The sequence below is a fragment of the Phyllostomus discolor genome, chromosome 13, assembly GCF_004126475.2.
Source record: "Phyllostomus discolor isolate MPI-MPIP mPhyDis1 chromosome 13, mPhyDis1.pri.v3, whole genome shotgun sequence".
Lineage (NCBI taxonomy): Eukaryota > Metazoa > Chordata > Mammalia > Chiroptera > Phyllostomidae > Phyllostomus > Phyllostomus discolor.
Window position 1 is genome coordinate 38,946,250 of NC_040915.2, and position 26,862 is coordinate 38,973,111.

General features: G+C 62.1%; 2 protein-coding genes across 3 annotated transcripts in view; both read left to right on the plus strand.

Annotated features, from left to right (window-relative positions):
• Positions 1-26,862, plus strand: part of LOC114509139 (monocyte to macrophage differentiation factor 2) — a 75,587-nt gene that overhangs the window by 36,376 nt on the left and 12,349 nt on the right. For both annotated transcript variants that reach the window (XM_036014790.1, XM_036014791.1), the window contains 2 exons: positions 1,498-2,095; positions 26,299-26,525. In XM_036014790.1, coding sequence (XP_035870683.1) covers positions 1,498-2,095; positions 26,299-26,525 — 825 coding nt within the window. The remainder of the gene's footprint in view (positions 1-1,497; positions 2,096-26,298; positions 26,526-26,862) is intronic.
• Positions 8,851-11,402, plus strand: PAPOLB (poly(A) polymerase beta). The gene has a single exon (XM_028527279.2). The coding sequence runs from the start codon at positions 9,273-9,275 to the stop codon at positions 11,178-11,180; it is 1,908 nt and encodes a 635-aa protein (XP_028383080.1). The 5' UTR covers positions 8,851-9,272; the 3' UTR covers positions 11,181-11,402.

Below are 26,862 nucleotides of genomic sequence, written 5' to 3' on the forward strand. Positions count from 1 at the left end.
GGGCCCAGTAAGGCACGGGGCAGGTCCTCTGAGCGAGGGGCGTCAGGGGCGTGCGTGCTGGCAGTGTCGCGCCTGTCAGAAGGCGGGTCCGGAGCTGCCGATGTGGCGTGCGAAGCCGTGCGCTTGTCATGCGCCTGTGTGCTCTCGGAAATGCTTTGCTGTAGACGAAATCGAAGCCTTTGACGGGCACAGGGAGTGAGGCCTCCCCAGGATTTGACGAGGGGGGGTGAGAAACAGAACTTTTGACATGCGCATTCTTTTACGGCCTCAGGCAAGGTGGCAGAGAGCGCCTCACGTGCTCCTTCTGCTTCAGACGCCTGGCCTGACTGCTTTCGGGGGGCCACATCCTCAGAGGGTGGCTCACAACGAAGGCGTCGCCGTGGTCAAGCGTGAGCAGCAGGCTGTCGGACCGGGGAGCATCCCTGCCCCACCCCCGAAAGCCTTTTCCAGCCGGTGGAGCCGTGAGCGCGCTGGGACTGCGGGCGCTGACGCTGGGCAGAGCGGCAGGTGCCCAGCGCTGCCAGGTCCTCCCTCACTGGGCCCCGGGCACTGTTTCCAGAGCTTTCAAGAGAACGGGCTCCTCTCCTTTGGTCTTCCGCTCCCGTCACTGGTGAGGGCAGGGCACAGGCGTCGGGGTGCTGAGTCCCCCCGCAGACGTGGTGTAGAGTGGAGGCGGCTCCCTCCGCCACGCCTGCTGCTCCCCGGGAGCTCCGGGGGCCCGATAAGCTGCCTCTTCAGACTCAAGGCCCGCAGAGCACTCAGCGCGCTGGAATGGTGGCCGAGTGACTCACCGAGGCGCCCAGGGGCTGTTTCCACACTTCCCCAGCGAGACAGCATGCGGGCCCGGATGCCAGACGGACGGACGCGGTGGGTGGAATGCACACGCACACTCTGGTCGCGCCTTGCCTGGCTCTGGAAGAGCCCTTTGTGTCCACTGTGGCCGTGTGGACATTCCAGTGCTGCTGTCCCAGGGACACGGCGCCTCCAGGCCGGGACTGGCCATCTCCCGCTTTCCCCAACCCCCTCGTGTTTGTGGCGGGTCTCTGGTTACAGGCTGCGGTGAAGGGGAGGTTGGATGAAGGGAGATTGTTGACTTCTCCTTGGGTGTGATGTGGTAGGAGGCGGGCCACCCTGCCAGGACTCTGCAGGTACAGCCCACGGCCACGGCCGTGGCCCTGCTGCTCTCTGGCTGCACCCCACCGTGTCCATGAGCCCAGCCCTCGGCAGCAGGGTGCTGGAACCGGACAGGGGTGTGTCCTCCTTTCGGTGACTTCGTCAGCTTTCTAGTGGTGGCGTGGCTCGAAGGGCCCGTGAGCCCACTCACACCTGCACGGTGCCTGGTGGCCCCCACTGTGGCGGCTTGGCTGCGGGCAGCAGGTCTGCTGCTCTGCTGGGGCCCTGGGGCCAGATGGCCGTGACGTCAGGGACAGTGCCCGTGCGCCTTGTGTGCTTCCGCTGCTCCCGGCTCGGTGCTGACCCTCCTGGTCTCTCCCCCAGGACACGGCCGCTCCCCCGCCGCTGGCTGAGCCCGCCACCCTCGCCCATGAGGACGGGCCCACCATGTTCTATGGTACCCACTTCATCATGTCTCCGCCCACCAAGAGCAAGCTGAAGCGGCAGGGCCAGCTGCTGTCCGGCGTGCTGTCCCGGACGCTGAGCTACAAGTACCGCGACCTGGACGCCGCCTCCACCGGCTTGGGTGCCGGCGACGACCCCGCGGAGCTCTCCACCCAGCTCTCGGCCCCCGGGGTCTTGAAGGTGTTCGGGGACAGCGTCTGCTCGGGCACCCACTACAAGAGCGTCCTGGCCACCGGCACGTCCAGCGCCCGGGAGCTGGTGAGAGAGGCCCTGGAGCGCTACGGCCTGAGCCCCGAGCGCGCCGGCCAGTACGTGCTGTGTGACGCGGTGGGCCGGGCCAGCGGCCCCGGGCGGCAGTGGCAGGCCGAGTGCTTCCGGGTGTTCGGGGACAACGAGAAGCCCCTCTTGGTCCAGGAACTGTGGAAGCCCCGAGAAGGCTTGTGCCGGCGGTTTGAGCTGAGAAAGCGGTCAGACGTGGAGGAGCTGGCAGCCAGGGACGTGGACACCACGACGGCAGGTGGGCAGGAGACTCGGGTGCCACAGCCGGTCAGGGGAGGGCGGGAGGCAGAGCAGTGGCCGGGGGCACGGGGGTGTGTCTGCTCAGCTCCGATGGGGCCTCTGTCGCGTGTTTGAGGACACCGTCTCTCGCTCCCCACCTGCGCGGGGCCTTCTGGAGGCCGTCCTGCTGGGTGGCCGCGACACCGAGGGCGCTTCAGGCAGGCTCCTCCTCCGGAGTAAGGACCGTTGTCCCTGCCTGGCTGTCCCGTCATCATCATCAGCCACAGAGACACCGCGTCCAGTGTGGTGCGGGCACCTCACAGGGAGTCCCGTGCCCGAGGCCCTGGGCAACTCTTAGGGGCAACCCAGTGAGAAGGTGAAGGAGCCGGGCCTCCAGGGCTGCAGGGTGTGTCTGGGTGCGCCTGGGCCCGTGGGTGCCGGGCAGTGGGGGCTGTGTGTGGCAGGGGCGGGGGGCAGCCATTGTCCGTGTGACATTTACAAGCAGCAGCGGCAGCTCTGGGCCCAGCCTAGGGGCGGGGGAGAGGGGTTCTGGGGCCCATGGCCACTGCTCTGGGTCCGGCTGTTATGTAGTCCGTGGAAAGAATTGACTATCTCAATAGGTAAATGAAACAAAGATAACTTTTCAAATGTCCAAACACTCTTCCCTGTATCTCAGATCACGTCTGACTTTCTCCTAGTGTCCCCTAGAAAAGGGTAACTTTACGTGGGCAAGTGGCCTCGTCTTACGTGGCCCAGAGTGGAGGGGCGTTAAGTGGTCTCAGGAGACCCGTCGCTTGGTTTTGTGATTTTCCGGGGTGGAAAGTGGCCTTTGAGCTTCCCCAGCTGAGCTGCGTGCGTCCCGGAGGCACTGACATTGCCTTCCCTCTAGTCCTGCCTCTGGGGCGAGCCCGGAGCCCGCCTGGCCCCGGTGGGGTGTGACGACGGCCGTGGGTGGGTGTGGGGGGCGGTGGGACTCCGGGGGCTGACCCCCTCAGGCCTGGCCAGGACGCTGCGTCACACAGAGACGGCCATACCATGGCCGCGGCGGCTCACTGCCGCTGTGGGCAGATGGCTTCGCCTCTTTGGGCCCCGGTCCGGTTCCCCGGTCTGGAGAGGGGATGGATGCAGTAGCACACACAGTGCTCAGGACTCGCCCCATGCCCCGGGTGGCGGCGGTGCTACCGCTGACCCTTCCCGTGCTGGTGGGAGTCTGCCTTGCAGCCCGTGGGTGCCCGGCCCAGGGCAGGGCGGGTGGGGGGGGCCTCTGGCAGGGAGCGGGGTTTGTCGCTGACGTGTCATGGTTCTGGCACACGGAGTGATGAAAAGCCAGCCGACGTGGAGGATGTTGTTGTTGTTTCAAGTCCTCCAGACCCGACTCCCCTACCCTGCAGGCCCTGGGGTCACGGGTTTGCACTTGGTCCCAGCCCCCCGTTCCGGTCGACGCCCCGGGAGGCCAGCTGTGGGGTGTGGGCGAGGGGCCGGTGTCCCGCGCGAGGCCATGGTCCTGCCCCCGTTTCCTCTGCTGCAGAGCGCACCCGGGCCAGGGCCAGCCCTGCCCGCCCCGAAGGTCGCTGGGCCCTGGGCACCTGGGCGGGGCCTGGGAAAGCCTGCCCTGTGCCGCACGGCCGCTTCCTGGACGGCGACCCTGGGGGCCAGACTCCACCTGTGGGGGGGGGGCCTGGTCCCCTGCTCACCGACCCCTTTATTCCCGCTCCTTTCACAGCCGTAGGGGCGTGGGAAGGCCTGTTGCTCACAGCCTGTTCAAGCTGGTGGTTTTGCAAAGCCTCTCACATAAAGAGTCCATTGAGCGAGCCTGGCCCCGCTGACACACTTCTCCGGCGGACAGCGGCTTGGGTTACCTGCCCGGAGCAGGCCTCCCGCACCCCGGGGAGGTGGCCTTCCTTCGTGGCCTGCCGCTCGGGGCGTAGTCCGGGGCCGTCCACGCCTCCCGGCCTTGCCAGCCCCCTTGCCCGTGACGGTGAAGATGGCGTGGTGACGTGACGGTGTCCCAGGGCGGGCACGCTTGCTCCTGTCTTCAGAGACACGGACGGGCCACGGTGCCGGCCTCGGCCGCGAGGGACGGAAGCCCACGGAAGCCCTGCTCCTAAGCCTGGGGGGTGGCGGGGGTCCCGGACCTCCGAGTGAGCGCCTTCGCTTGGTCGTTCCTGTGGCATGTGGAGCTGTGATGCAGGGGCCTTCGTGCACACTCACACGTGGGGCACATGGCCACATGCGCTCTGAACAGCCCTCTGAGCAGTGGGGCCACGCTGTGGGTCTGCAGGTGGCTGTCGTGTGGCCCCCGACGCTGCCCTGACACCTCCTCCCCTCCTCACGGGGGTCCCGCCCCGAGGGAGCTGACCCCTCCTCTGTCCCTTCTGCCTGAGACCTGCTCAGGGCAGATACTTGGCCCAGGGTCCCCTGTGCCGTCCTCACCGACAGTGGGGGCCACAGAGAGACCCCAGACCGAGGTGGAGGCGAGGGGTGAAGAGGGCGCCGGCCCGGCCGGGGGCCGTGTGTGAAGTGTGAGGAGAAAGGGTCTCGGCTCATCTGTGTGCCCTGGGAGGGGCCCTCGGCCCCTCCTTCTAACACTGGCTCCCCAGGGAGCAGGCCCTGGCCAGGGGAAGGGCTGCGTGTGTGTGCCATGTCTGTGTGTACACGCATGAGTGAGTGTGTGTGTGAACTAACACCAGCCTTCCTGAGCTCTGGCTCGGCAATTTTCACTGTTCTGGTCATTGTCCCCATAGCCGAGGACTCGCTGCTTGTCAGTGTGCGGGGCTCGCGGGTTGTGCTGGTTTCAGAGGCGGCCTTTAGCCAAAGCCCACGCTGCGCCTCTGAGCAGCAGCTGGGCGTGGGTGCCGGGAGCCCCCGCAGGCAGCCGGGTCCCCTGCACGCGGCCCGGGAATCACCGGGAGACGCGAGTGGGGAAGTGGGCGTGCCAGGTGCTTCCGAGGGCACTGCCTACGGGGCCCAGCCCATCCCCTCCGCCACTGGGGCCGCTGTTGTGCGCTCAGGCGCTGTGGTGTTTGTTTTCCATAAACATTACCTTTCACAGCTGCCGCCTCCCCTGATTTGCAGAGGATCAAAATACTGTGCATCGGCTCTGGGAGAGCCGAGGCCCGTGTGGGTGGGGCTGCAAAGTGGCTCTCACTGCCTTTTCCCAGGAGGCGGTACTGGCCCGGCGCCGCACGGAGAGGGCTCTGGATCCCATCACTGAGATAAAGGCGATCAGCTCCTTCGGGAGGGGGCCCCGCCAGGCCATGTGGTTTCCATCAGCAGCGGGGGGAGGGCGGGAGAAGGGTTCGCTTTGCTTCCAGGATGGAAGAGTGGGTCGAGGCTGCGTTTCTCAGCCTTGGCCCATCTGGGCCAGCAGTTCTCTCCTGCCGGGCAAAGGATACGCAGCAGCGCCCCCTTCTGCCCCTACCCCAGGAGGCCGGTGTAGCTCTACCAGTCGTGGCAGCCACCAGTTCCTGGGGGCAGAGTCCTGGGCGTGCCTCACCCTGGACTGGGAACCACGGGTTTGGACCCGGCGGCCTGGACTCAGTTTGGATGAGCTCAGTTTCAGCCACACCCAGTGCCTGGCCTTTGGGGCCAGTGGTCACGTGCCCTGTGGCCATCAGCCACACTGCCCCTCCCACGGCACGCTCCGAGGGTCCGAGAAAGCCCGGTGTCCTGAGAAGGGTGACACGGGCAGCTTCTTTTTTTGCGCCTGTGGATGCCTTTCTGCGTGGCCTTCTTGGGGCTCGGAGGGGTTGTGTCGGCAGCTCCTGGGAGGCAGGGCCTGCTTCGTGTTGGGTGCCCTCTTTGGGGAAAGGCCCGTGGACAGTGTTCAAAAACCACCGCGGCTCGAGGCTCTCTCCGCAGGTCACACAGTTCCAGGGACACCTTTGCGTCAGCCACTGAGGGCTGGGCCTCACTGCCCTTCCGATGTCCTGTGGCGTCCGGCATGCCGTAGGTGCTCACTGAAAGCCCGGCGAAGGGCCAAGGTTGCGTGGAAGAGTGGGCTCCTCTCGGCCTCCCTGTGCATCCTGGACTCCGGAGCCAGAGTCCGTTTCCTTTGCGGCGGGTCCAGGACAGGGAGGAGGGTGGCAAACCGACAGCGTGGCTGTCTGCTTCTGAGAGTTGTGGCTCCAGTGACCAGGGCTGCGCTGCTCTGGCGCCCGACAGTGCAACCTGCCAGTCCCCCCCGCCCTTCTTAGCCCAGCTGAGTGGCTGGCGGTGGCGAAGGTGTCGTCTCTGAGCACCCAGCTTTGGGTGTGTGTGTGTGTGTGTGTGTGTGTGTGTCTTCCTACCTTTCCATCCACTGACGGGCAGACGGGGCGTGGCCCCTGGTGATTGACAGGGATGTTCAGGCTCCACTGCTAATGGTGCGCCTCGAACCCGGTCCTCCCTGTCCCCCAACCTTGCTGTGGTCCATTTCTCTTGACATTTTTTTCTCTTGCCACGGATCTGAGTTTTAACAACTTACGTCAGGTGGGGGGAGGCGATCTGAGTTGTTTTCCCCTTTTATCCAGGAGTCACTCCCTCCTGGGTCTTGAGTAAGACTCTCTTCGCCATGACTCAGTGACAGAGTCGCTGTGGAGAGTGTCTGCCTCATGCGGTTTGGGGAAAAGCAAAACCACCCCCACCTTTTTAACCAGTCTAGGACTGGAAGAGTAATTGAACTTAAAAGCCAGTTAAGAACTTTTAATTCAACAAGGACATGAAGTTCAACGGTCAGCTGCTGACAGCCAGTTTTATCCTTCGATTCACTGCTTAGATTTTTTTTTAAAAAAATTCATAGCCTTTGGTTTCACGCAGACATGCAGAGGCAGGAGGAGGCTTCACAGCCTGTTCTCCCAAGGTGGGTGGTGCCCACGGGGGGCCTGGCTGGCAGCACCGCCCTCCCCTGGGAGCCTTCTGGCCGTGGTGGTACACAATGAGCCTCCGGAGAGAGACGCTCGGTGCTTAACGTGGAAAACACCGGGGGGGTCATAGCTGGACACACTCTCTTCTCTTCGCAACCGTGGAACTCAGTACTGCTGGCTGTGGAAGAAGCAGACATGGAGCCTTGGACCGAAAGGGTGGGGGTTGGAACCGAGACCCCCAAATATAGCTTGGACCCTTGAGGGCCGCACATTGAACGTAAGGATGGAGTCAGAGGAATCTGCTACCTGGTGGAAGGAGATAACGGAGACTTATCTTCCGGGACCTGGGCTCTGGGTGGGGGAAAACTAGGCTCTTCCCTGGAACTGAAAACCACTCCCTCTCGCCTGTGTTTGGGGTTTCCAATTGGACTACTTCTGTGGTCTGCGTAACCCTGGATCAGAAATTAAACTGCAGCGTACATAATTCGGTAGTGTCCAAGGACATCTGAGAGAAACACAGCGCATCCTCTTTGGAAGGACACACCTTCCCATGGGCATCCCGAGCCTTGCCAGAGATGAGCTCATAACCCAAAGTTACAGGACCCACAAAATGCTGCTACTCTGAATGAGTCCGGAGAAAACAACAAGTCAGATTGAATCAGATTCTCAGGAACATCAGGAACTGGGACCATTATGTAATATTGAGTAATTAAACGTGTTTAAAATGTTGAAAGAAATAAGAGGGAGGGAAAAAAAACAGGCGAAGAAGAATGTCATCTACAGAGGCAGGGAAAGTTTGGGAAAGAACAAGATAATGCTTCTAGTAACGGAAATACAAGCATTTAAACGGATGTTTCAGGGAAGGCTTCGGCAGCGACTAAACACAACCGAGGAGGGGAGGAGAGAACGGAGGGGCAGAGCTGCTGTCGCCCCGGGAGAAACATGGGTACCAGACGCGCAGGACAGGATGAGAGGGCCTGTCCCGTGTCTGCCCGGAGAGACCCGAGAGAACGGCGGGGAGAGCGTGTTCCCAGGACACGCCTGAAAGTGCCACGGATCTCGCGAAATGAAAAGCATGAAACGCAGGATATCCTGTGCAAGACAAATACAAAGGAATTTACCCCTTGACACCTAGTGGTGGTGGTACTGCAGGTGTGAAAACAATAAGGGGAACCACACTCGAAACGGAGTTGGGAAGCCCTGGGGGAGCTGTCCCGCACTACCGCTCACCGCAGTTTGCACGTTTTCCTCCCGGAGGAGGAAGCCGCCTTCGCACTTCATTCAGCACGGCGAGCAGCTCACTCCACTACAGCGGGACAAAGGAGGGTTTTCCCCTCGCCTAGCAACAGACCCAGCCAATGAGAAACTGCCGTGACTCAGCCAATGGGAAGTCATCGCACTTCCAACTGCCACTCCCGGCTTCCTCCAATGGACACTTTGTTTACAATAGCCCCTCCCCCTGCTCCCCCCCCCCCCCCGCCCCGCCTTCTTCTCGCTCAGAGTCCCCCTCCTTTGTTCTCCAGGCTTGCGTAGGGTTTGCTGTAGCTTGGACATCCGGAATTGTATTTCCTCTGCCTACCCGAATAAAGTCATTTTTGCGGGCAAAAGAGCTGGCTATTTTATTTTTAACATTGACACAGGGCACTGAGGACAGAGGCTTTTACAGCTGCCTAAAATTAGACAGGCGAGCAGCAGGTTAGCTCGACTGCAGCCTTCGCAACAGGACTGCAGAAGCCAGCAGACCGCAGCCGAGACCTTAAGAGCAAGGAGAGAACAAAGCCGCCCCGCTGGAGGTGCCGGCCTGGCTACACTTTCATCCGGGCCCCAGCCCCGGAGGGCCCGAGCCCCAGAGGCCGCGGCCGGGGCTGCTGCTCACCAGCAGACCTTCGCTGTAAGGGCATTTCTAAACATGGACCTTAGCTGGAGAGGCCCCTGGGGCGGAGGTAGATCCGAGGTGTGAGAAGACATGGTGAGCAAAGAAACAGGTGGTAGGTCACGGTAAATGCAGAAAACTGTAAAAAAGCCAAGAACCAAAGCCCACCTCCCCAAGCCTGAAGCCTGAAACCCTAAGCCTGTGGCAGACCCCTGGAAACTACAGCTCCCGTGAGGCTCTGCGCGGCGCGCACGCGCCTTCGCATGCTTGGTGTGCGTGGCCGTTCTAGAACGTCGCGTCGAGGGCCTGGGCGCCATGTTGGGGCCTAGGGGACAGCGGAGAGACGCTTGAACCGGCGGGAGCGGGTCCGACCTGGAAGGAGCCCCGCCCCTCCCGCCCCCGCGGATCATGACCCGGGCAGCGGCCGAGGAGGTCGCGGTGGCGGGGAGCGTGGCGTGGCTGGGCCAGCGCTAGAGACGATGCCCTTTCCGGCGGCAACCCCGGGCTCACAACAGACCCCGCCGCCCCCCAAGCTCTACGGCATCTCCTCCCCCATCAGCCTGGCCGCCCCCAAGGAGGCAGACTGCGTGCTCACGCAGAAATTAATCGAAACCCTGAAGCCCTTCGGGGTTTTGGAAGAGGAAGAGGAACTGCAGCGCAGGATTTTAATTTTGGAAAAATTAAATAGTCTGGTAAAAGAATGGATACGAGAAATCAGCGAAAGCAAGAGCCTCCCTCCAGCTGTAATCGAAAACGTCGGAGGCAAAATCTTTACGTTCGGCTCCTACCGACTGGGCGTGCACACCAAGGGGGCCGACATCGACGCGCTGTGCGTCGCGCCGAGGCACGTCGACCGGAGTGACTTCTTCACCTCCTTCTACGACAAGCTGAAGCTGCACGAAGAAGTAAGGGACTTAAGGGCTGTCGAGGAGGCCTTCGTACCGGTTATCAGACTGTGCTTCGATGGGGTAGAGATCGATATTTTGTTCGCAAGGTTGGCACTGCAGACTATCCCAGAAGATCTGGACCTCAGAGACGACAGTCTGCTTAAAAATTTAGACATTAGATGCATAAGGAGCCTTAACGGTTGCCGGGTAACGGACGAAATATTACACCTGGTACCAAACATCGACAACTTCAGGTTAACTCTCCGAGCCATCAAACTGTGGGCCAAGTGCCACAACATCTACTCCAACATACTGGGTTTCCTGGGAGGGGTTTCCTGGGCCATGCTGGTGGCCAGGACGTGCCAGCTGTACCCCAATGCAGTGGCATCGACCCTGGTGCGTAAGTTTTTCTTGGTGTTTTCTGAGTGGGAGTGGCCAAACCCAGTGCTGCTGAAAGAGCCCGAAGAGCGAAATCTTAATTTGCCTGTGTGGGACCCAAGAGTGAACCCCAGTGACAGGTACCATCTGATGCCTATAATCACCCCCGCGTACCCCCAGCAGAACTCCACGTACAACGTGTCGGTCTCCACGAGGATGGTCATGATTGAGGAGTTTAAGCAAGGGCTCGCTATCACACACGAGATTTTGCTGAGTAAGGCAGAGTGGTCCAAGCTTTTCGAAGCTCCAAGCTTCTTTCAGAAGTACAAGCATTACATTGTGCTCCTAGCAAGTGCACCCACGGAAAAACAGCACCTAGAATGGGTGGGCTTGGTGGAGTCAAAAATCCGAATCCTGGTGGGAAGTTTGGAGAAGAATGAGTTTATCACCCTGGCACATGTGAATCCTCAGTCGTTTCCAGCGCCCAAAGAAAATCCCGACAAGGAAGAGTTTTGTACAATGTGGGTGATCGGGTTAGTGTTGAAAAGGCCGGAAAATTCTGACGTGCTCAGTATTGATCTCACCTACGACATCCAGTCTTTCACTGACACAGTTTACAGGCAGGCGATAAACAGTAAGATGTTTGAGATGGATATGAAGATCGATGCAATGCACTTGAGAAAAAAGGAGCTCCACCAGCTACTGCCTAACCACGTGCTTCAGAGAAAGAAAACGCATTCTGCGGAGGACGTCGGGTTGGTGGCCTTGAGTGACAGCAGTCCCGACTTGTCTGCAGCCAGTGAGAACAGCAGGGCTGCTGCGAAGGCCGGCACTGTCCCTGGCGCCTGTCAGGGCAGGGACAGTCCCACCCTGGCTGTCATGGCAGCGTCCGTGACCAGCGTGCACGTCACCGAAGTGTCCTTGCAGCAGGTGAGCCCCAGCGAGGACGCACGGGGCGCGCCGGGTGACGGCCTGCCTCCGACGGGCCCCCAGGCAGCCATCTCCCCGCCACCAAAGCCCTCGATCGCCAGAGTGGTTTCCTCCACACTTCTGGTGAGCCACCCCCCCAGGCCCTCGGGGGGCACAGCAGCCAGCATGGCGAACCCTATCGTGGGAGTCTAGAGGACGGCCTCACCTCGTCAAGAGGAAGGACCAAGGGAGCCAGAACAGAAGAGGAACCATTTCCAAAAGAGACGGTACAGCCCAGCTTGGCACTTCTCGGACAGCAGCTTCTCCGCAGGCCTGGCAGGGGGCATCCGGGACAGACCTTTCCAGTATCCTTGCCCTCTCTGCAAACCCTGTTTCGTTATCAGGAATTCAATAAAACAGATTGGACTGATAAAAACAACCCCCGGGGTCCGTAAATAATGTCTGTCAGCTCGGTCTGGCGTCTTCAGACACTGGAGGAGGAGAATGAAGGGCACCCACCCACCTAGATAAGACTCAGAATAGAGTTAGGCTTATTCGGGAACTTCCTTTGCCGGGCTAGTCTTGGTCAGAAGTCCAGGCTGGTACACTGAGCTAGACGTGCCGTTGTTGTTACTGTGCCAGCAGCAGTTACGTTAACTGTTTCGGAGGGTCGCTCCCCTTAAAGAGAACAGAGAGCCGGCCTTCCAGCTACACACGCACCCCCGACCGGCACCCGGGCCGGATTTGTGTCTGGTGCGTCGTCGGGGAACTTTGTGGCCCAAACTAGTGTCTGATGTCCTTGTGTTGATGTCCTGTGTCTATGTATTATTAGAAAGTAGAACTAACTTTAGATTTTAAGCTTGATGAATTTTAGTTTTTTCCTAAAGAGCTTTCCTCCGTTGTCAGTCTCCAAACTGGATGCAGCTGTGCGGTGGTGTACCGCGCTTCAGAAAGAGTGTGAAAATACCTCTGCTCGCGCCCCCTGGGAGGTAGCTGTAGCTCTTCAAAACGAAGTGTCGACTCTTAGGACACACATTTGACGTCGGAAGAGTAATCAGTACATCTCTGCTTCGGACGGGACGTGGTCAGAAATGGATTGTTTTTCTTCTGTAGAACTGCTGGTGCGGTGTGTGCGGCCGGCGATCTCGCTGCCGACGAAGCCCCGTGTTCCGTGGTCCGCAGTCATTGTCCTCAAACAAGGGGGCCCCTGGGCTCCCCCCCCCCCGCTGGGTGCGTGTGGCGTGCTTATGCCTCCTGAACCCCAGACTGCTGGTATCTCCTGACCCTGCCACGAAATCAGCAGTCCTGTGTTCGCACGGCACAGAACACCGAGTCCTGATCCCGCGGCTCATGTTGTGGTAAAACTTCCCCGAGAGGGATGCCGGGAAGCACGCGGTCCCTCTTGGATGGCCGTTCGACCTCTGTGCGTGAGGAACTGTGTGTCCTCCACAGAGCGCCTGTGTAGGGGAAAGCTCATGTCCAACCCAAACAGGTGAGCAGAGAGGTCTTTCCTCAGAGAGGTTTACGCCAATTTTTGCTTTTAAATGCCTCAGTAAAAGCCATCCGTAAATTTTACATCTAGAAAAAAAATTTCTATCAAGCACCTGACACTTGGTTGGCTTTCTGCTCTTTCGTTTTACCCTTCGAACGGCTGGGAGTGCCTTTCTTTAAACCAAAACCCTCGTGATTAAGTGGCAGAACGTCCGTGTCCAGGGGACGTGGGTGGCAGCAGGCGTGGGTGAGTGGCACCGGCCTTCCCGAGTCGGACGCGGCACCCCGGACAGGCTCTCCAGCGCGCCCGCTCCGGCTCCTCCCGCCCCTCCGCCGTGCTCCTCTCCCCCACACGCACGGCCGCATCAGACTCCAGTTCCCTGCACCCCGCTCTGTCCTTCTGGGTTGATGTTTCCAGAGCTGAGATACAGTTCCTTTCCCTCTGGGCTCCGCGGTAATTGGGACTGTTTGGCAGCAGCACTTCCTGACGTCCGGTCCCCGGTGGTCCTGCCCCCCACAGCCTGTCCTGGCAGTCGCCCTGCCCCCGCCCCACAGTCTCGAGGCAGGCGGGATCTGCGCGGCGCCCGTGCATCCGCAGGGCCTCGGTGTCGGGCCGAAGTCGCTGGGCGGAGAGTGTGTTCATTGTGTTTGCGTGTTGTTTCGCTGGAGATGGGGACCTTTTTAATTCTAGTTTTCATCGCCCGAACATCAGACTACTTTTATATGATGTGCGTAGTGTCTCGTGGCTGGAGTTTGCTTTGTCTCACAGTGTCTGTTCCCCTTGTGTTGTTGTTGGAGCGCCGTGTTGAAACCAGATGATGTGTTTGCCCACTCGAAGCACGATAAAATGAGCAGCGACGGGGAGAGGAAAGGGGCCTCAGCCTGGCATTAACGGCGTGGGTGTTCTCGGGTTGTTCCGGAGGAGGGCGGGGCGCCGATGGGCTGTTTTACTCCATTAAATCTAGAATTCATGTTATGACATTAGGGGAAATTATGAAAAGGCCAAAACTTCACATCATTAAGGGTAAAAAATGGAGTTTAAACACCTAATTCAAAAGGAGCCAGGAGGGAAAGGGGCATGGAAAACGCAGTGTAGAAAGGAAACACAGTGGAAGACGCTGGAAACGAGACCAGACGCGCCTGTCACTGTGCGCAATAAACGGGCCCAGCTTCCTGGCTAACGGACCACGGTCAGAGTCCGTGGAAAAGGTGAGCCCAGCTGTGTGCTGTTTTATTTGTGAGAGGCACGCCCCGAGTGCGAGGCATAAGAGAATGGAAACAAGAAATGCCCGTGCAGAGAAGCTGCTCCGTGGCAGCGTCACCCAAACAGAGTTCAAAGCAAAGACGGTGGCTGGGAGCAGACGGGGCCCCTGCACGGGCCACAGGAGAGGGGCGCACCGGGGGAGCGGGCCGAGGGAAAGCTGGTTTGCACCTGGTCAGCCTCCACGCAAAGTGACAACGGGGAGGCAAGCAGAAGTTACCGAGGGTGTCGTCACCACCCAGGACCGTGAAACAGCTCTGTCGTCAACGCTGTCGAAAAGGAAAGGGAGAGGGGGTTGGGAGCCCAGCGGTGGCCGGCCAACCTCTCCTGGGGTGGGCCAGGCAGTGCCACCGCGGCTCCGGGAGGCCGTCCGGCCGCTGTCTCGGCTGCTCAGCTGCCCTTGCGGCATGAAGGCAGCCCTGGACCGTGGGTAGACAGACAGATGGCCGGGGACGGCCGGACTTGTCACCTCCCTCCCAGCTGGTGTCTGTCCTCCCTCGTCTGTCGGATGTTTATGGTAGAGCCGCCGCACCTAACACCTGGGAACGCATACTATCCTCGCACAAGCACTGGGCGTGTGCGAGCATTAACCCCTGCCAGCTCGGGAAGTAGGACAACATCCCTCAAAGTGTCAGACTCACAGAACACAGTCTCTGACTGCAGAACGGCACGTCAGAGCGATGACGAAGAACACAGAGAACGTTCCAGAAGGAGGCACAGGAAAAGCTCGTACCACAGAGAAGGGGATTGAGGGACAGTCCCCTCATCGTGTGAAATGACAGTGAGAGGGAGACAGGTCACGGGCGGGGAGAAGGCTTTGTAACACGTAAAACTGACGTCATCACTATCCGGATTACGTTAGGGATGCCAACAAAGACCCGTTAGTAGTGGGAACTACAGGTGAAGACCAGAGGGATTTCCTACGAAGGTGAAGTTCACAGTGTGTGGTGAGCGAGAGAGCCGTGGGGATGCTGCTACGGCCACGAGGGGGGTGCAGGCTGCTCTGGCCGCTGGGAGCTTATCTGGTGACCGTGGACCGGCCCACACCCCGTGCCCACTCGGGCTGCGAGCCGGCCTCCGCCACCACGCTGTGCAGCACCGGAGTGCCCCTTCTGACGGTCCCTTTGCAGCTCGAGGCGGCCACAGCCCGCGGTCACCTGTGCAGCCGTGTCCAGAGCGCCCCACACCCCCCGTGGGCCACGTAGATACAGCTGCCCCTGCGTGTCGTGGCCTGAGGAAGGCCAGGGAGGCTGTCCCTGGGTCCCCAGGGGTGTCCGCAGCCATTCCTGTACTAGTCTGAAGGCCGAGATGACCCTCACGTCTGCAAGGGCGGGACGGGGACTGGGCGAGGTGGTCACACAGCACGTAGCACATAGAGCTGCGGGATTAAATGGGCCGTGGCCACGTGTGTCATCACGGACCCAGCTCACGATGTGGAGGGGACGCTGCAGACACCACACGGCACGGCGTGGTCTGTCTGTGGTGTCACACCAGGCAGAGGAGGGCAGTGTGGTTTAGGGCGACCAAACTAAATGTGCACATGGGCGTCCGTGGCGAACCAGGGACCGTGAAACGGACTCCGCCTGGAGCAGCGGGTCCCTCTGGTGGGGCGGTGGGGGCGCAGAGGGCGGGGTGCGGCCGCGAGCACCCGGTGAGACTGCAGAGGCCCCGCTGCGGTCAGGCGGCCGCGGGGTGTGAACGTGTCCGCTCATCCTCAGTCTGGGTTACGGGGCTTCCGGGCGTGTGGGGTGTCTTTCACTGGTTAGGAAGTGCGTCTGGCCGGACGGCGGCGGCAGAACACAGTTGACTCTCTTCCACGTTCAGCCCTACCACCCTAGTCCACGCCTTCCGTCCTCAAGGTCACCTCAAGGTGCTGGATGTTGCGGGGTCACCGCCGTCACGTTGTCACTTCGGGCAGGAAAAGGAAGGAAGGGGCATGGGCAAAGGCGTCCCTGCAAACCCTGTCCTCCTTCCAAGGAGCTTCCCCAGAAGTCCCGACAGTGCCACTCCCCCATCTTTCACTGACGGGACCTTCGTCACACGGCCGTGTCCCCCCGCTGGGGGCGCTGCATCCCCTTTCCTTCCCGTGGTGCTGCTGGGAGGAGGCGGGGTGGGTGCCGGAGGCAGTGGCACGGCGTGGGACACAGCACGCAGACCCTGCGCGTCCCAGCACTCCCGAGTCGTGGCGACGTGGGTGATGGCAGTCGGGGCTGGACAGCCGTGGACATGCGGCTGGGTGCGTGGCCAGTGTGGTGTGACAAGGAGACTCGCAGCTTTAAATGCACATTCTCGGAGGTGGTGCGGGACCCGCCTACACAACCAGGTAAAACGGAAGGTAATGAGTCCAGCGAGTGCAGGAAGAACTGATACAGGGAAGGAGCAGAGGAACGGGAGGGAAAAACGTGGTGGAGAGGGCCAATGAAGCGGAGAGTAGGCTTTTTTCTTTGAGAGAGAGAGAGAGAGATCGATCGATCGATCGATCGATCAACTGTTGTTCCACCGCTCCGGGCACTTCCTGGTTGCTTCCGTCTGTGCCCTGATGGGGCAGGGGGGTCAAACCCACGGCAGCGGTGACTCGGGGCGACACCCTGACCCCCCGGGCGGCCCAGCCGGGACCAAGAGCCGGCTCTCTGCGGAGAGCGGTAAAGTGGTCCCCGGGAAGGCTGATGAGGGAAAGTCAGTCAGTTCACACGGACACTTTTAGGGGCGCAGAAGGGGCACAGCTGCCGGGGTCCTCAGGGGCCTTGCAGGTGGCGTGAGGCCGTCCGTCTGAAGACCCGGGTGACATGGCCGGTCTCCTAGAAGGAGGCCCTGCCGGCACTCAGTCAAGAGCGGGAGCCCTGAGCAGACTCGCAGCCCTGAAAGCAAGCGTGTGAGCAGCGTGAAAACACGCCCACCGCGGTCGGAGTGAAGGCTCAGAAACGCGAGGCCCAGGGGGCTGTGCGGGCCGGCTCTTCCTAATGGTCAAGGACAAGGCCATCCCAGGATGGACGTCGCCCTAGTCCAGACAACAGGAGAAGAGGAGACATTGTACGAAACAAACAGGGGCGGGCAACAGTCGGTTTACAGGTGTTCCCGTGGAAAAAGATAATACAATAATTAATAATAATATAAGAATAAACCCCGTGTGCCACAGCTGCAGACCTACGTCTGCCTGCCCCGTGCGGCCTTCACAGCAAGCCCAGATGAGGGACGTGTAAGAGGAGAGTGACCAGCCAGCCGCACGTGTGGCTGCAGCATGAAAACCAAACCCAGACCAAACCCTCGGGCGGGCCAAGCATCCTCACAGCCCGGCAGCCCATGCACCCCCATGCACCCCAGTGTGTGCATGCGCAATCAGAGAGCGCCAGCCTCGAGGTCTTCCGTGGTCTGCCCGTGCGAGCCACGCCGCCGCCGCCACCCGGTCTCGTGTGGTGCAGTGGGTGCCGCAGAGCGACAGGAAGGAAGGGGCCTGAGAAACACGCAGCAAACGGGCGGCTGGCGTCACGGGCGCGGCGCCGACCACAGAAGCAAACTGGCCAAGGGCACGTGCCACGTGGTGCCACGGCATCAACGTTTTGATAAGTTTCTAAATGAAACAAGATATTTCTCAGAGATACTTATAATGTGCATATGTAACACCTTAGTCATGTGTGATGAGACATAAGTGCTTAGGTCGGGGGCGAGCCCCCAAACGGCACTGCTCGCTCTCCTGGGCGGAGAGAGAGTGCGCATCTGGGCCTGTAATTTTCCCCTTTAGTTCCTCAGCCCCGTTCCTGTTTTGCCAGATCCAGACCTTCCCGGGCGCCCGGCCTGTCTCCTAACTGCGCGGGAGGTGAGGGGGAGGTGGGCGGGGAAGCCTGAGGGCGGACAGCTGGGTCAGGACGGGGCTGTGGGCTCGTGGGGCAGGACGCTGGCAGGGCTGGGGACCCCGGGCGGGCTGGGGTGCCCAAGGGAAGAGCCCACTGTGCAGGGTGGCCGGGGACAGGTCTGCCGCCAGGCCGTGAGAACAGCGCTGCACCCTCCCTCCCGGTTACGGAACAACGTCTGTGCATCTTCAGAATGCGAACTGCATATAAAAATAGGGAGAGGGAAGGCCCCCGACATGCCAGCGCCCGTAGACCACCGGGAACCGCCTCCCCGCACAGGAAAGGGGAGGGGACTCGTGCCGACAGCTGACCGAGCGGCGGTCAAGCGGCCCCCGAGTAACGTCCACCTGGCGGGAAGCAGCAGAGCTGCGGTGCCCAAGCCCAGCTCGGCCACCCCGTCTGTCCGCTCGGCGCCGGCGTCCTGACTGCGGGGACCCGCCTGCTCTCTCTGTGCCAAGGACACTCGTGCCCCTAACTCAGCTCCTCTCAGGCAGGCAGGCAGGCGGGCGGGCTCTCCGAGGTGGGGGGCCCAGGGCTGGGATTTCCGCCCACACCACTCTTTTCCCCGGAAACCGGCAAATGCTTTCAGGACGAAAGTGCTCAGAACGCTCCTACCTTTGGGTGAGCCCTCGCCAGGAGGCGCGTGAGGGAGGAATCCAGTCCCGAGCTCACTCTTACTGTCGGCAGAGTCCAGGTCCCTGGGGCCGCCAGACTTGGGTTGCGCCCCCCTGCCCTGCTGGCGGCCCTCTGGGGTGCCCTCCCTCCGGGCCCTGCACCCTGGGGCTCAGCGGGGCAGCAGCGCCCCCTCCTGCCGAGGAGCCGCCCCTCCCCTCTGCTTTTAGAGGCTCCTGAGCCTAAATGAGGCCCACCTGGGTCATGGGGACCCCGAGGTGGCTGAGTGAAATGAGTCACATCTGCAAAATCCTGTTTTGCCACATGGCGGAACACGCTGATGGTTCACACGCTAGGGGAGGGTTGATCTTCTGGTCCCAGGGACCACTATCTGCGACCACACTCACCCCCCTCACCCCCTGCCACCTCCGGGTTCCCCAGTAAAGCCTCCTCCCTCGAGAGGGTCTGTTCAAGCCCAATCTCGCCATCTGAATACTGTCCAGTAAGGAGGGCCCTGGGTGTGACCCCCTCAGTGCAGCCCGTGGGCCTGGGGGCGGGATCTGCCAGGCCCCAGCACAGGGGTGGGCAGGTGCAGGAACCGGCAGGCGCTCCGCTCCGGTCTCCAGGGGAAACGACCGTGAGGAGGGGCGGTGGGCCCTCCCCTCTCCGCAGCGGCACGCGTGGGCCCTCGAAGCTCCCCTTGGCACTGCCCACCAGGAGCCCCTGCGGGCCTGCACTCTGTCCCTCCCGTGGAAGCTGGCACTGCTTCTTCCTGCTGCGTGATTTTCTCGGGGACCCGGGGCTGTCCGTGGCCCCGGGCACTCGCTGCATCCCAGGAGCCCAGGAGGCCCCCTCCGCAGAGCTCACCTCGGCCGGTGGGCGGGAGGGCAGCGCTCTCCGCCCTTCCCGGGGCCTCTGGGTTGAGTAAGAAAACCTGCTGGAACACCCTTAGCCTCTTGGAAGGGTCTTCTGTGGCCGAGCACTTGACCTTTCGTCTTTCTGGGGTGCAGGAGAGGGCTGCCCGGGGCACACTTGGACTTTTCTCCCAGCCCAGCCACACTTCTTGGGCGGCCCCGACTCCAGTCTTTTGTCACCTGGAAGGGCTGCGAGTGTCCCAAGTCAGCCAGTCGGGCGCTCCTTCCTGCTCACCACCTGGTCCCTCCCTGGGTCCCCACCCGCTCGCTCTCAGTCCAGGCAGTGGGGGCCTTGGGGGCAGTGGGGGTGGGGGGGTGGGGGGAGCGGCACCTTCTGCCCTTCCCCGGAGACGGTTTCCTCAGCTGTGTTCGGTCCGAGCTCCGAGCTCCGCACTCCCTTGGCGGCAGGGCCTCCTCCCGCAGCTCCGACCCACGTCCCTCGCTTCCCCTGCGCCGTCCCCTGTCACTGGCACTGCAGCTCTCTCCAATCAGGTTCCTGCAGACAGCTGTTCAGGGCAGCCGGGGCTTTACCCGGCGGGTCAGGGCCGTGCTGCTCACCCTCCCTTCCAAGCCCCTCCACCGCCGGCACCCTCTTTCCTGACCACCTCCGTCCTCACAGCCTGGGTACAGCCGTCCAGATCCTCAGGGTCCTGGTCCTCAGGGTCCTTCCAGCCTCCGCCCGCTGCCCGGCCCCAGGCACCCCTTCCAGGACGGAGACCGGCCTTGTTTCTGTTGCTGTGCAACAAATGGCCAGCATGTCCCGCATCGCTAGGGCATGAACCAGCAGCCTGCGGCCCCCTCAGCTCCCGCGGCTCGGGAGTCTCGCCTGGCTGCGGTCAGGCTGTGCACTGGCTGGGGCCGCTTTCAAGTTCACGGGTCCCACCGTCGTCCCCAGGACTCTCTCCTAGGCTGCGGGCACGAAATTCTCCAAGTTTGCTCACGACAATCAGAACTCACATTCATTCTTCAAATGGCCCTGAAATGGCTGAAATACTGCAGAATCTCGTCCCCCTGCCCCAGAATAGCACCAATCTCACCTCTCAGCTGCTGCCTGGCTAAGAGTCCGAGTGAATGTAGGATGCTTTCTGGTTTCAAAGATGCTAAAATGTAAAAACAACAACAACAACAACAAACAACAGCATCTCTAGGAACTGGTGAAATGCATACCACAAGCGTGTACACTGTCACTCATTTATTCACGTAGGAGGCTGAAAACTATGTCCATCTAAAAACTTCTACTTACGCCACCAAACTCACACATGTGCACAGTTAAAGCCTTGTTTTCTCACTGTGAATCAAAACCCAAAACAAGCAAAACGCAGAGCTCCGAGCCTGCCCGGCCTCCCCCTCCCGGGCTTGCGCTCCCAGAGGGAATCCCTTTCAGCTGTGAGCCGTTTCTTTCTTGGCATTTAATTCCACATCTTAAAATAACCAACATCCTACTCTGCTTGGTGTTTTAAATTTCGGGTGTTATCTGGTGACTTCCTGCTGGGGGATGTGGCTCTTCTCAGCACCCCTCTATTAAACACCCAGCCCCCTGCCCCCACTCTCCGCCGCTCCCGCCCCCACCCCCAACCCCACCCCCACCCTCACACTGTCCCAGACTCATCGTTTTGGTTAGATCAGTGGTCAGGGCTCACTTTTTTCCCCCTTTTCTAAGAGAAGAGAAACATGGATGTGCGAGAAATATATCAGTTGGTTGCCGCTCGCACACCCCCAACTGTGGACCCGGCCTGTGACCCAGGCACGTGCCCTGACCGGGAATTGAACCAGCGACCTCTCAGTTGGCAGGCCGGCGCTCAATCCACTGAGCCACCCCAGCCGGGGAGGGTTCACGTTTTGATGAGCAGGGCTAGCTCTCACACCTGAAGACTGGGGTGTACAGAGAGTGCCGCTACTTCTCGCTCGACTCAGTTTCTCCGCAATGAGCTGTTGCCATTCATTGTTGCTGGTTTGTTAGCTCTCTCCCTTGTGCTCTGCACTGGCTCAGTGCCCCCAGCTCCCTGCCATCACCTTACCTGTCTGCACGACGCTCGGACAGATGCAGGGTGTGCTTTACCCGTTGCAGTGTTCTGGGGCCTCCTGCCTGCTTCGCGGCTGGCTGCTCTGAGAGCCCTCCCCCGCCGCCTCTCCCCAGGAGGACCCCCGGTTGTCCCTTCCCCGAGGGCTAGGCCACGCTCTCGTTTGGGTGGAGAGTCTCCTCCGAGTGGCTTCCGGGAAAGGGTGCCCGGGAGTCAACGTTGCTTTAAACCGTGCGCGTCTCTCAAAGACCTGTGTGCTGCCCTAATGCTTCGGTGACCGCCTGGCTGGGCATGGAGTCTAGAAGGAAAACAGTTTTCTCCCCCGGCGCTCTGAAGGCTGGGTGCTCTCCTTCAACCTCCTGCACCCCGGGGGTGGGGGGGGCAGTCGCGGCAGAGCCCGCTCCCCAGCCTCCCCTGGAAACTCACGCGGCCTCTTCCCTCTGCCGCCGCCCGGGTCTCGCTCTGAAAACTCACCGTGTGCGTCTCGGTGCGTCCTCACCCTCGTGCTGGGCTTCCGGTTCTTTATTTAAAAAATCACGGTTGGCCCCATGATCACATTTATGTTCCATTCTCCACAATCCTCGTTTCTGTCTGGGTCGTTAAAGTGCGTCCCCTCGCCTCTTCCCGTCCGTCCTCTGCGCATCTCTCCTCGCGGTGCGTCCGAGCGCCCCGGGCCGTGGCGACCCAGTGCGGAAGGGCTGTCACCGCTCCTGGGGGGTGGGGTCCCGGGTCTCAGGGCTGTTTCCTCAACTCTCCCTCCTCGCCTGAAGTAGCGGGGGTGGGGGCCAGGGGCGCTCACCTGAGAACCGTGGGGCTGGTCTCGGGGGGGGGGGGGGGGGGGGGGGGCAGGGAGCCAGGAGGCCTCACCACGGTGGGGAAGGGGGAGCCCTGGGGCCGCCCCCCTGGCCAGCCCGGGTCAGGGGTGAGAGCGGCCTCGTGGCGGGCCCACGGGTGCCCGCAGGCGGCAGTGCCGGGTCTGTGCTCTGTCCCCCGCCAGGGAGGGCTCGGAGCACCTCAGGGACCAGACGCGGCCTTGGGTTTCAGCGGAGGAAAACCCCGGGTCTTGTCTCGCCGCACCGCCCAGCCCCTGAAGGCTCCGCTTCCACCTGCGACTGACGAAGGGCTTAAGCATTTTATCTCCTCAGCTTACCCATTATCTTAATTAGGTTATTAGTTCCTTCTGGAGAGGGTGTGCTCTTCCCTGATTAAGACTCCGAGTGGTACGAGGCGTTCCCAGTGCTCCGGTGGAAACAATGCCCCTCAGCACTTTAAACTGCGATTCCCCAGGCCGCGCAGTTAGGCCGGCCCGTGGGGGCGGGGGGACGTGGAAAATGAGGAAAGTACAGACGAGAGTAGAAACCACCCGCACGGTCGTCTCCGGAGACGGCCGCCGTCAGCCTCTGGCGCCCTCGGTCGCGGTCCTGTCTCCGTGTCGCGTGGATTTCCTTCCTCGCTAAACCCACCCACGCGCACGGTTACGTGGCCCCCGCCTTTTGTTTCTCGTTTTCCTTCTCGTGTTTGTTCCCTCGCACCGTGAGCGCCCTTTGCGGTGCCCGTGGGTGTGCGCCCCTAACCATGTCCCTACTGGCTTTTTAGGCCGTTTCCCGCTTTTCTCTGTTTATGAATAATGCCTGTCAGACCCAACAGTCCTGCACAGAAGGGTCGGGTTCCTTTTTGATTATTTCTGCGGGACATGAACTTAAAAGAGGCATTCCTTTGTGGAAGGATGGAGACGGTTTAGATATGGATGTGTTTATATCTTAGTACTGATGCGGCTGGCAGTACCGTGACCGCTGTTTTTAAAGCTGGGGGCCCACCACGTCCAGCTTCCAGTCTCACCAGCAGTTTGGAGACGGGGGACTCTCTTCATCCCGGTACCGTGTGATTCTGTCATTAAAAATCTCTGCCAGTGGATGCCCTGGCTGGCGTAGCTCAGTGGATTGAGCTCGGGCTGCGAACCAAAGCATCGCAGGTTCGATTCCCAGTCAGGGCACATGCCTGGGTTGCAGGCCACGGCTCCTAGCAACCGCACATCGATGTTTCTCTCTCCCTCCCCTCCCTCTCTAAAAATACATAAATAATAAATAAAATCTTAAAAAAAATCTCTGCCAGTTGGACAGGCGGGAGACATATCTCATTACTTTAATGAGATATGTGTTCCCTTTACTATTTGTGACTTGTTTTTTATCCTCACCGAGGACGTGCTTATCAATTTTAGAGTGAGGGGCAGGAAGAGAGTGAGAGGGAGAGAAATAGTCACCTCTCACACGCACCCCGCCCGAGGTTCAAACCTGCAACCTTGGTTTGTGCCCGGATCGGGAGTCGAACCCGCGACCTTTACAGCCAGGGCAGGTTGAACCGGTTATACTTCTCATTCTGTGCCCGTCTGTCCGTGCTTGCCGCGTCTTCACCCTGCAACGCTTCGGGCGCTGGAGGAGCGGCGCGGAGCAGTGTCCTGGGCTACCGTGCGCCGAGGCCCCGCCAAGAGCCACGGTGCTGTCGGTGGCGCGGTGCTGGGCCCTTTGCTCCCTGTAGGTTTCAGGACTCCCCCCCGGGGTCCGTGCAGCCGGCCCCGTGTTCCCTGGAGGAGAAGTTCTAGGGGCAGCCACGGCGACAGCCAGGGTCCAGTCCGGAACGCAGGAACGGGTCACGGCTGCGTCAGCCACCGGCCGCCGCCCTGGCTCTGGGGCCGCCGCTGGCCGAAGGGGGCGTGAGCCGCAGAAACGGCCCGAGCGGTATGCGGGCGGTTTCGCGGTTTCGCGGTTTCGCAGCCTTCAGCCCCGGGCGGGCGGCGGAAGCAGACGGGCCGGTACACCCACAGGTTGGATTTATTGTCCTGAACTCGGTGACGTCCAGGAAAAGAGCTGTTTTCCTTTCCAGTGCTGCCCCGAAGCCAGCGCCCAGCCCAGCCCGAGGCTGGCAGGACAGTCACCGGCCCCTCTAGAATGGCTGTGCCGTCCCTCCGGGGCACAGAGGCCTCTCCCCCGCCAGCAGCGGGCCCGGGGCACCGACTTCTCCTGGGGGAGGAGGGAGGGTTGCATGGGAAGAGCCGTGTGACGGGGTGCCACTCCCCCCTGCAGGAGGGTGTGGCCCAGTGGGAAAGGAGCCGTGGATTCCCGCCCCAGCCTGGCGCTTGGAGGCTGCGACTCTGGGCCGGGAGGCCGCAGCGCTGGGGGAGCGAGCTCTGCGGGGCCCCCGTGGGCGGGAGCCGCGCCTCTGCCCCCCTGGCGGCGCCGCCTCCTCCTGGGGGCGGGGCCTCTTCCGGGCTCCCGCGCCAGAGACTGCGCGCTCCCGAGCGTGCGGCCTGCGCCTGCCTCCGATTCCTCAGAATACAAAGAACGATGTATGTTTATTTAGAGCTTCTAAAAATAAAATGAGTGAAGCACACAACAAAGTCACATGCAGAATACATCTTACTGTGGCTCCCCAGCCCGGGCCCTTCGACGCTGGGATGGCCCCCCCAGGACCTGCCGAGGAGCCCTGGACGCGGCCTCGGCAACTGCCCCGGGTGGTTCTGAGTGCGGCCAGGGCTGAGCACCGCTGCTGTGGGCACCGGGGTCAGAGACGCGGGCCCTGGGCCCTGGGCCCTGGGTCCTGAGGGCCGGGACCCCAGCCGCGGGAGTGGGGTCCAGCGGCCGCAGCCCCAGGCCACAGCAGCCTCAGTCGGTCTGGCCTCATCTGGCCACTGGGAGCCCCTGGGGATCTAGGAGGGAAGGGGGTCTTCTCGGGCAAGGTGGCTGCTGGGAGCCCCAGGGGCTCCAGAGGGTGGACAGGGGCACATCCGCTCTGCACGCTGTCCCTGGTGCAGGACAGGCTTGGGCGCGAGGACGTCATCTGGTCTGGCCCCGCGTTTGCACAGTGGTGCGGGAGCCCTGGGGTCTGCCCTTCTCGGGAGAGTGGTGGGAGGACAGGGCCTGCTCCCCCTGCGTTCCCTGCTCCCCCTGCGTTCCCTGCTCCCCCTGCCCTGCCTGCTCCGCCCAACCCGTCATTTCCCCCTGCCTGCTTCCTCCCCCCCCCCCCCCCCCCCGCACCACCCTCCTCCCCCATGCCCCCACCTGCCCCTCCTGCTCCTTGCCCCCCTGCTCCCACCTGGCCCTCTCCCGCCTCTGGGCCCCCCTGCCCAGCCCGCTCCCCTCCCGCTGGTGGCTGGCCCGCTCTGCAGCAGGCGGGGAGCGGCAGCTGCGTGCACTTGCACTGCGGCTCAGCCTCCTGCCTCCCGCAGCCCGGCCGCCGTGGGCTGCGGACGAGCGGGCTTCCTCCTGGAAGGGCAGGTCAACCGCAGCGCCTGCTGGCTCCGTCCAGCGCCCGGTAAGGCAGCGCCTGGGCCCCCGCTCTCCTGCCCCACGCGGGTCCTCTGGCTTTGGTCCCGTTTCCTTTGGAGTGGTTGTGGGGAGGGATGCTGTGGGGGGGGGCGTGGGGGTGGGAGGAGGGGCCCAGGGGGAGGCGCGGGGTCAGCAGGGACTGGTGCCCTTGGGTTCAGATGGCCCGCAGCTTCCCGGCGGGGTCGGTGCAAAAAGGCACTTCTAGGACGGATGAGACTGCCTTTCCCGGGGTGCGTGTGTGTGTGCGTGTGTTTCTGCATGCGTGGTTTGTGTGTGTGCGTGTGTGCGTGTGCTCTGACGGGGCACGGCCTCGGGAAGGAGCCGTGAGCTGCCCTAGGCGACTGCCGGCTCAGGGGGCTGCTTCTCGGCTTCCTCCGGGAGAACGGGGCCCAGGGGACAGCTCTCACCACATCAGTCACAGCACGCCGCGCGTGCACGGGAACACGGGAACACGGGAGCGCACGCACACGTGGGCCAGCAGGATGGGCCAGGTGCTGGGCTGGGCCCTGGGGTGAGGTGGCGCCTGCACGGTGACCCGGCAGACCCTGATGCTGTGGTGGGTTTGCCGCCCCGAGGGGAGGGCTAGGGGGGCCGGCGGGTGTGCCCCCGTGCTCCTGAGGGTGCCTCCAGACCAGAGACCCCCCGAGGCTGCTGCCGGGCTCTGGGGTATTGGCAGTGCCTGGCCTGGACCGATGGGGCCGGTGGGCGGAGCCTGCTGTCTCTCCCAGGCAGGCCCGAGGCCCCTGAGCTGGAGTGAGGGGAGCTTCCTGAGACGGGGTGCCGAAGGGCCCTGGGGGGGGCCTCCACTGGCTCTGGCGGTTTACCAACCCCCCCCCCCTCCCCACCGCGCCTCCCGTTTCAGGGATAAACGCCCAAGCCCGGAGGCTGCAGCGGAGCCGCGCCAAGGGAACCCCAGCCCTGGCCTTGGAGGGTGCCCGGGGCCCCCCCGAGCCCCGGCTGCGCCGCTCGGCCAGCGAGACCAGCCTGAGCCCTGCCGCCGCCGCCCCGGAGCCCGGCCCGGACGCCATGCGCTACTCCCTCTACGAGTCGCCCCACCTGCTCCTCCTGCAGGGCTACAGCCAGCAGCACGTGAGCCGCGCCCCCGCCCCGGCGCCTGCCCCCGCACCCCCGGGCGCCTGAGCAGGAGGCTCCCACGTGCCCCCAGAGTAAAGGCCTCCTGCCGGTGGCGAAGGCAGCCTGAGCTCCTGTCGCTCTGGCCGTGGTGGGCGGTGGTGGCGGGGCGGCTGGGGGCTGCCGTGTTGGGCCTGCCCCAGACTCTGGGGGAGGGCTCTTCTGTCCTCGGCTTCCAGAGCGTTCTCTGTCCAGCTCATGGGAGGAGGCCCAGGGAGCGGGCTGTGTGAGGAGGGTCACCCAGCTCCTCACTGCTCACCCCAGCGAGGTACTGGGTGCCCTTCACAGGGGACTG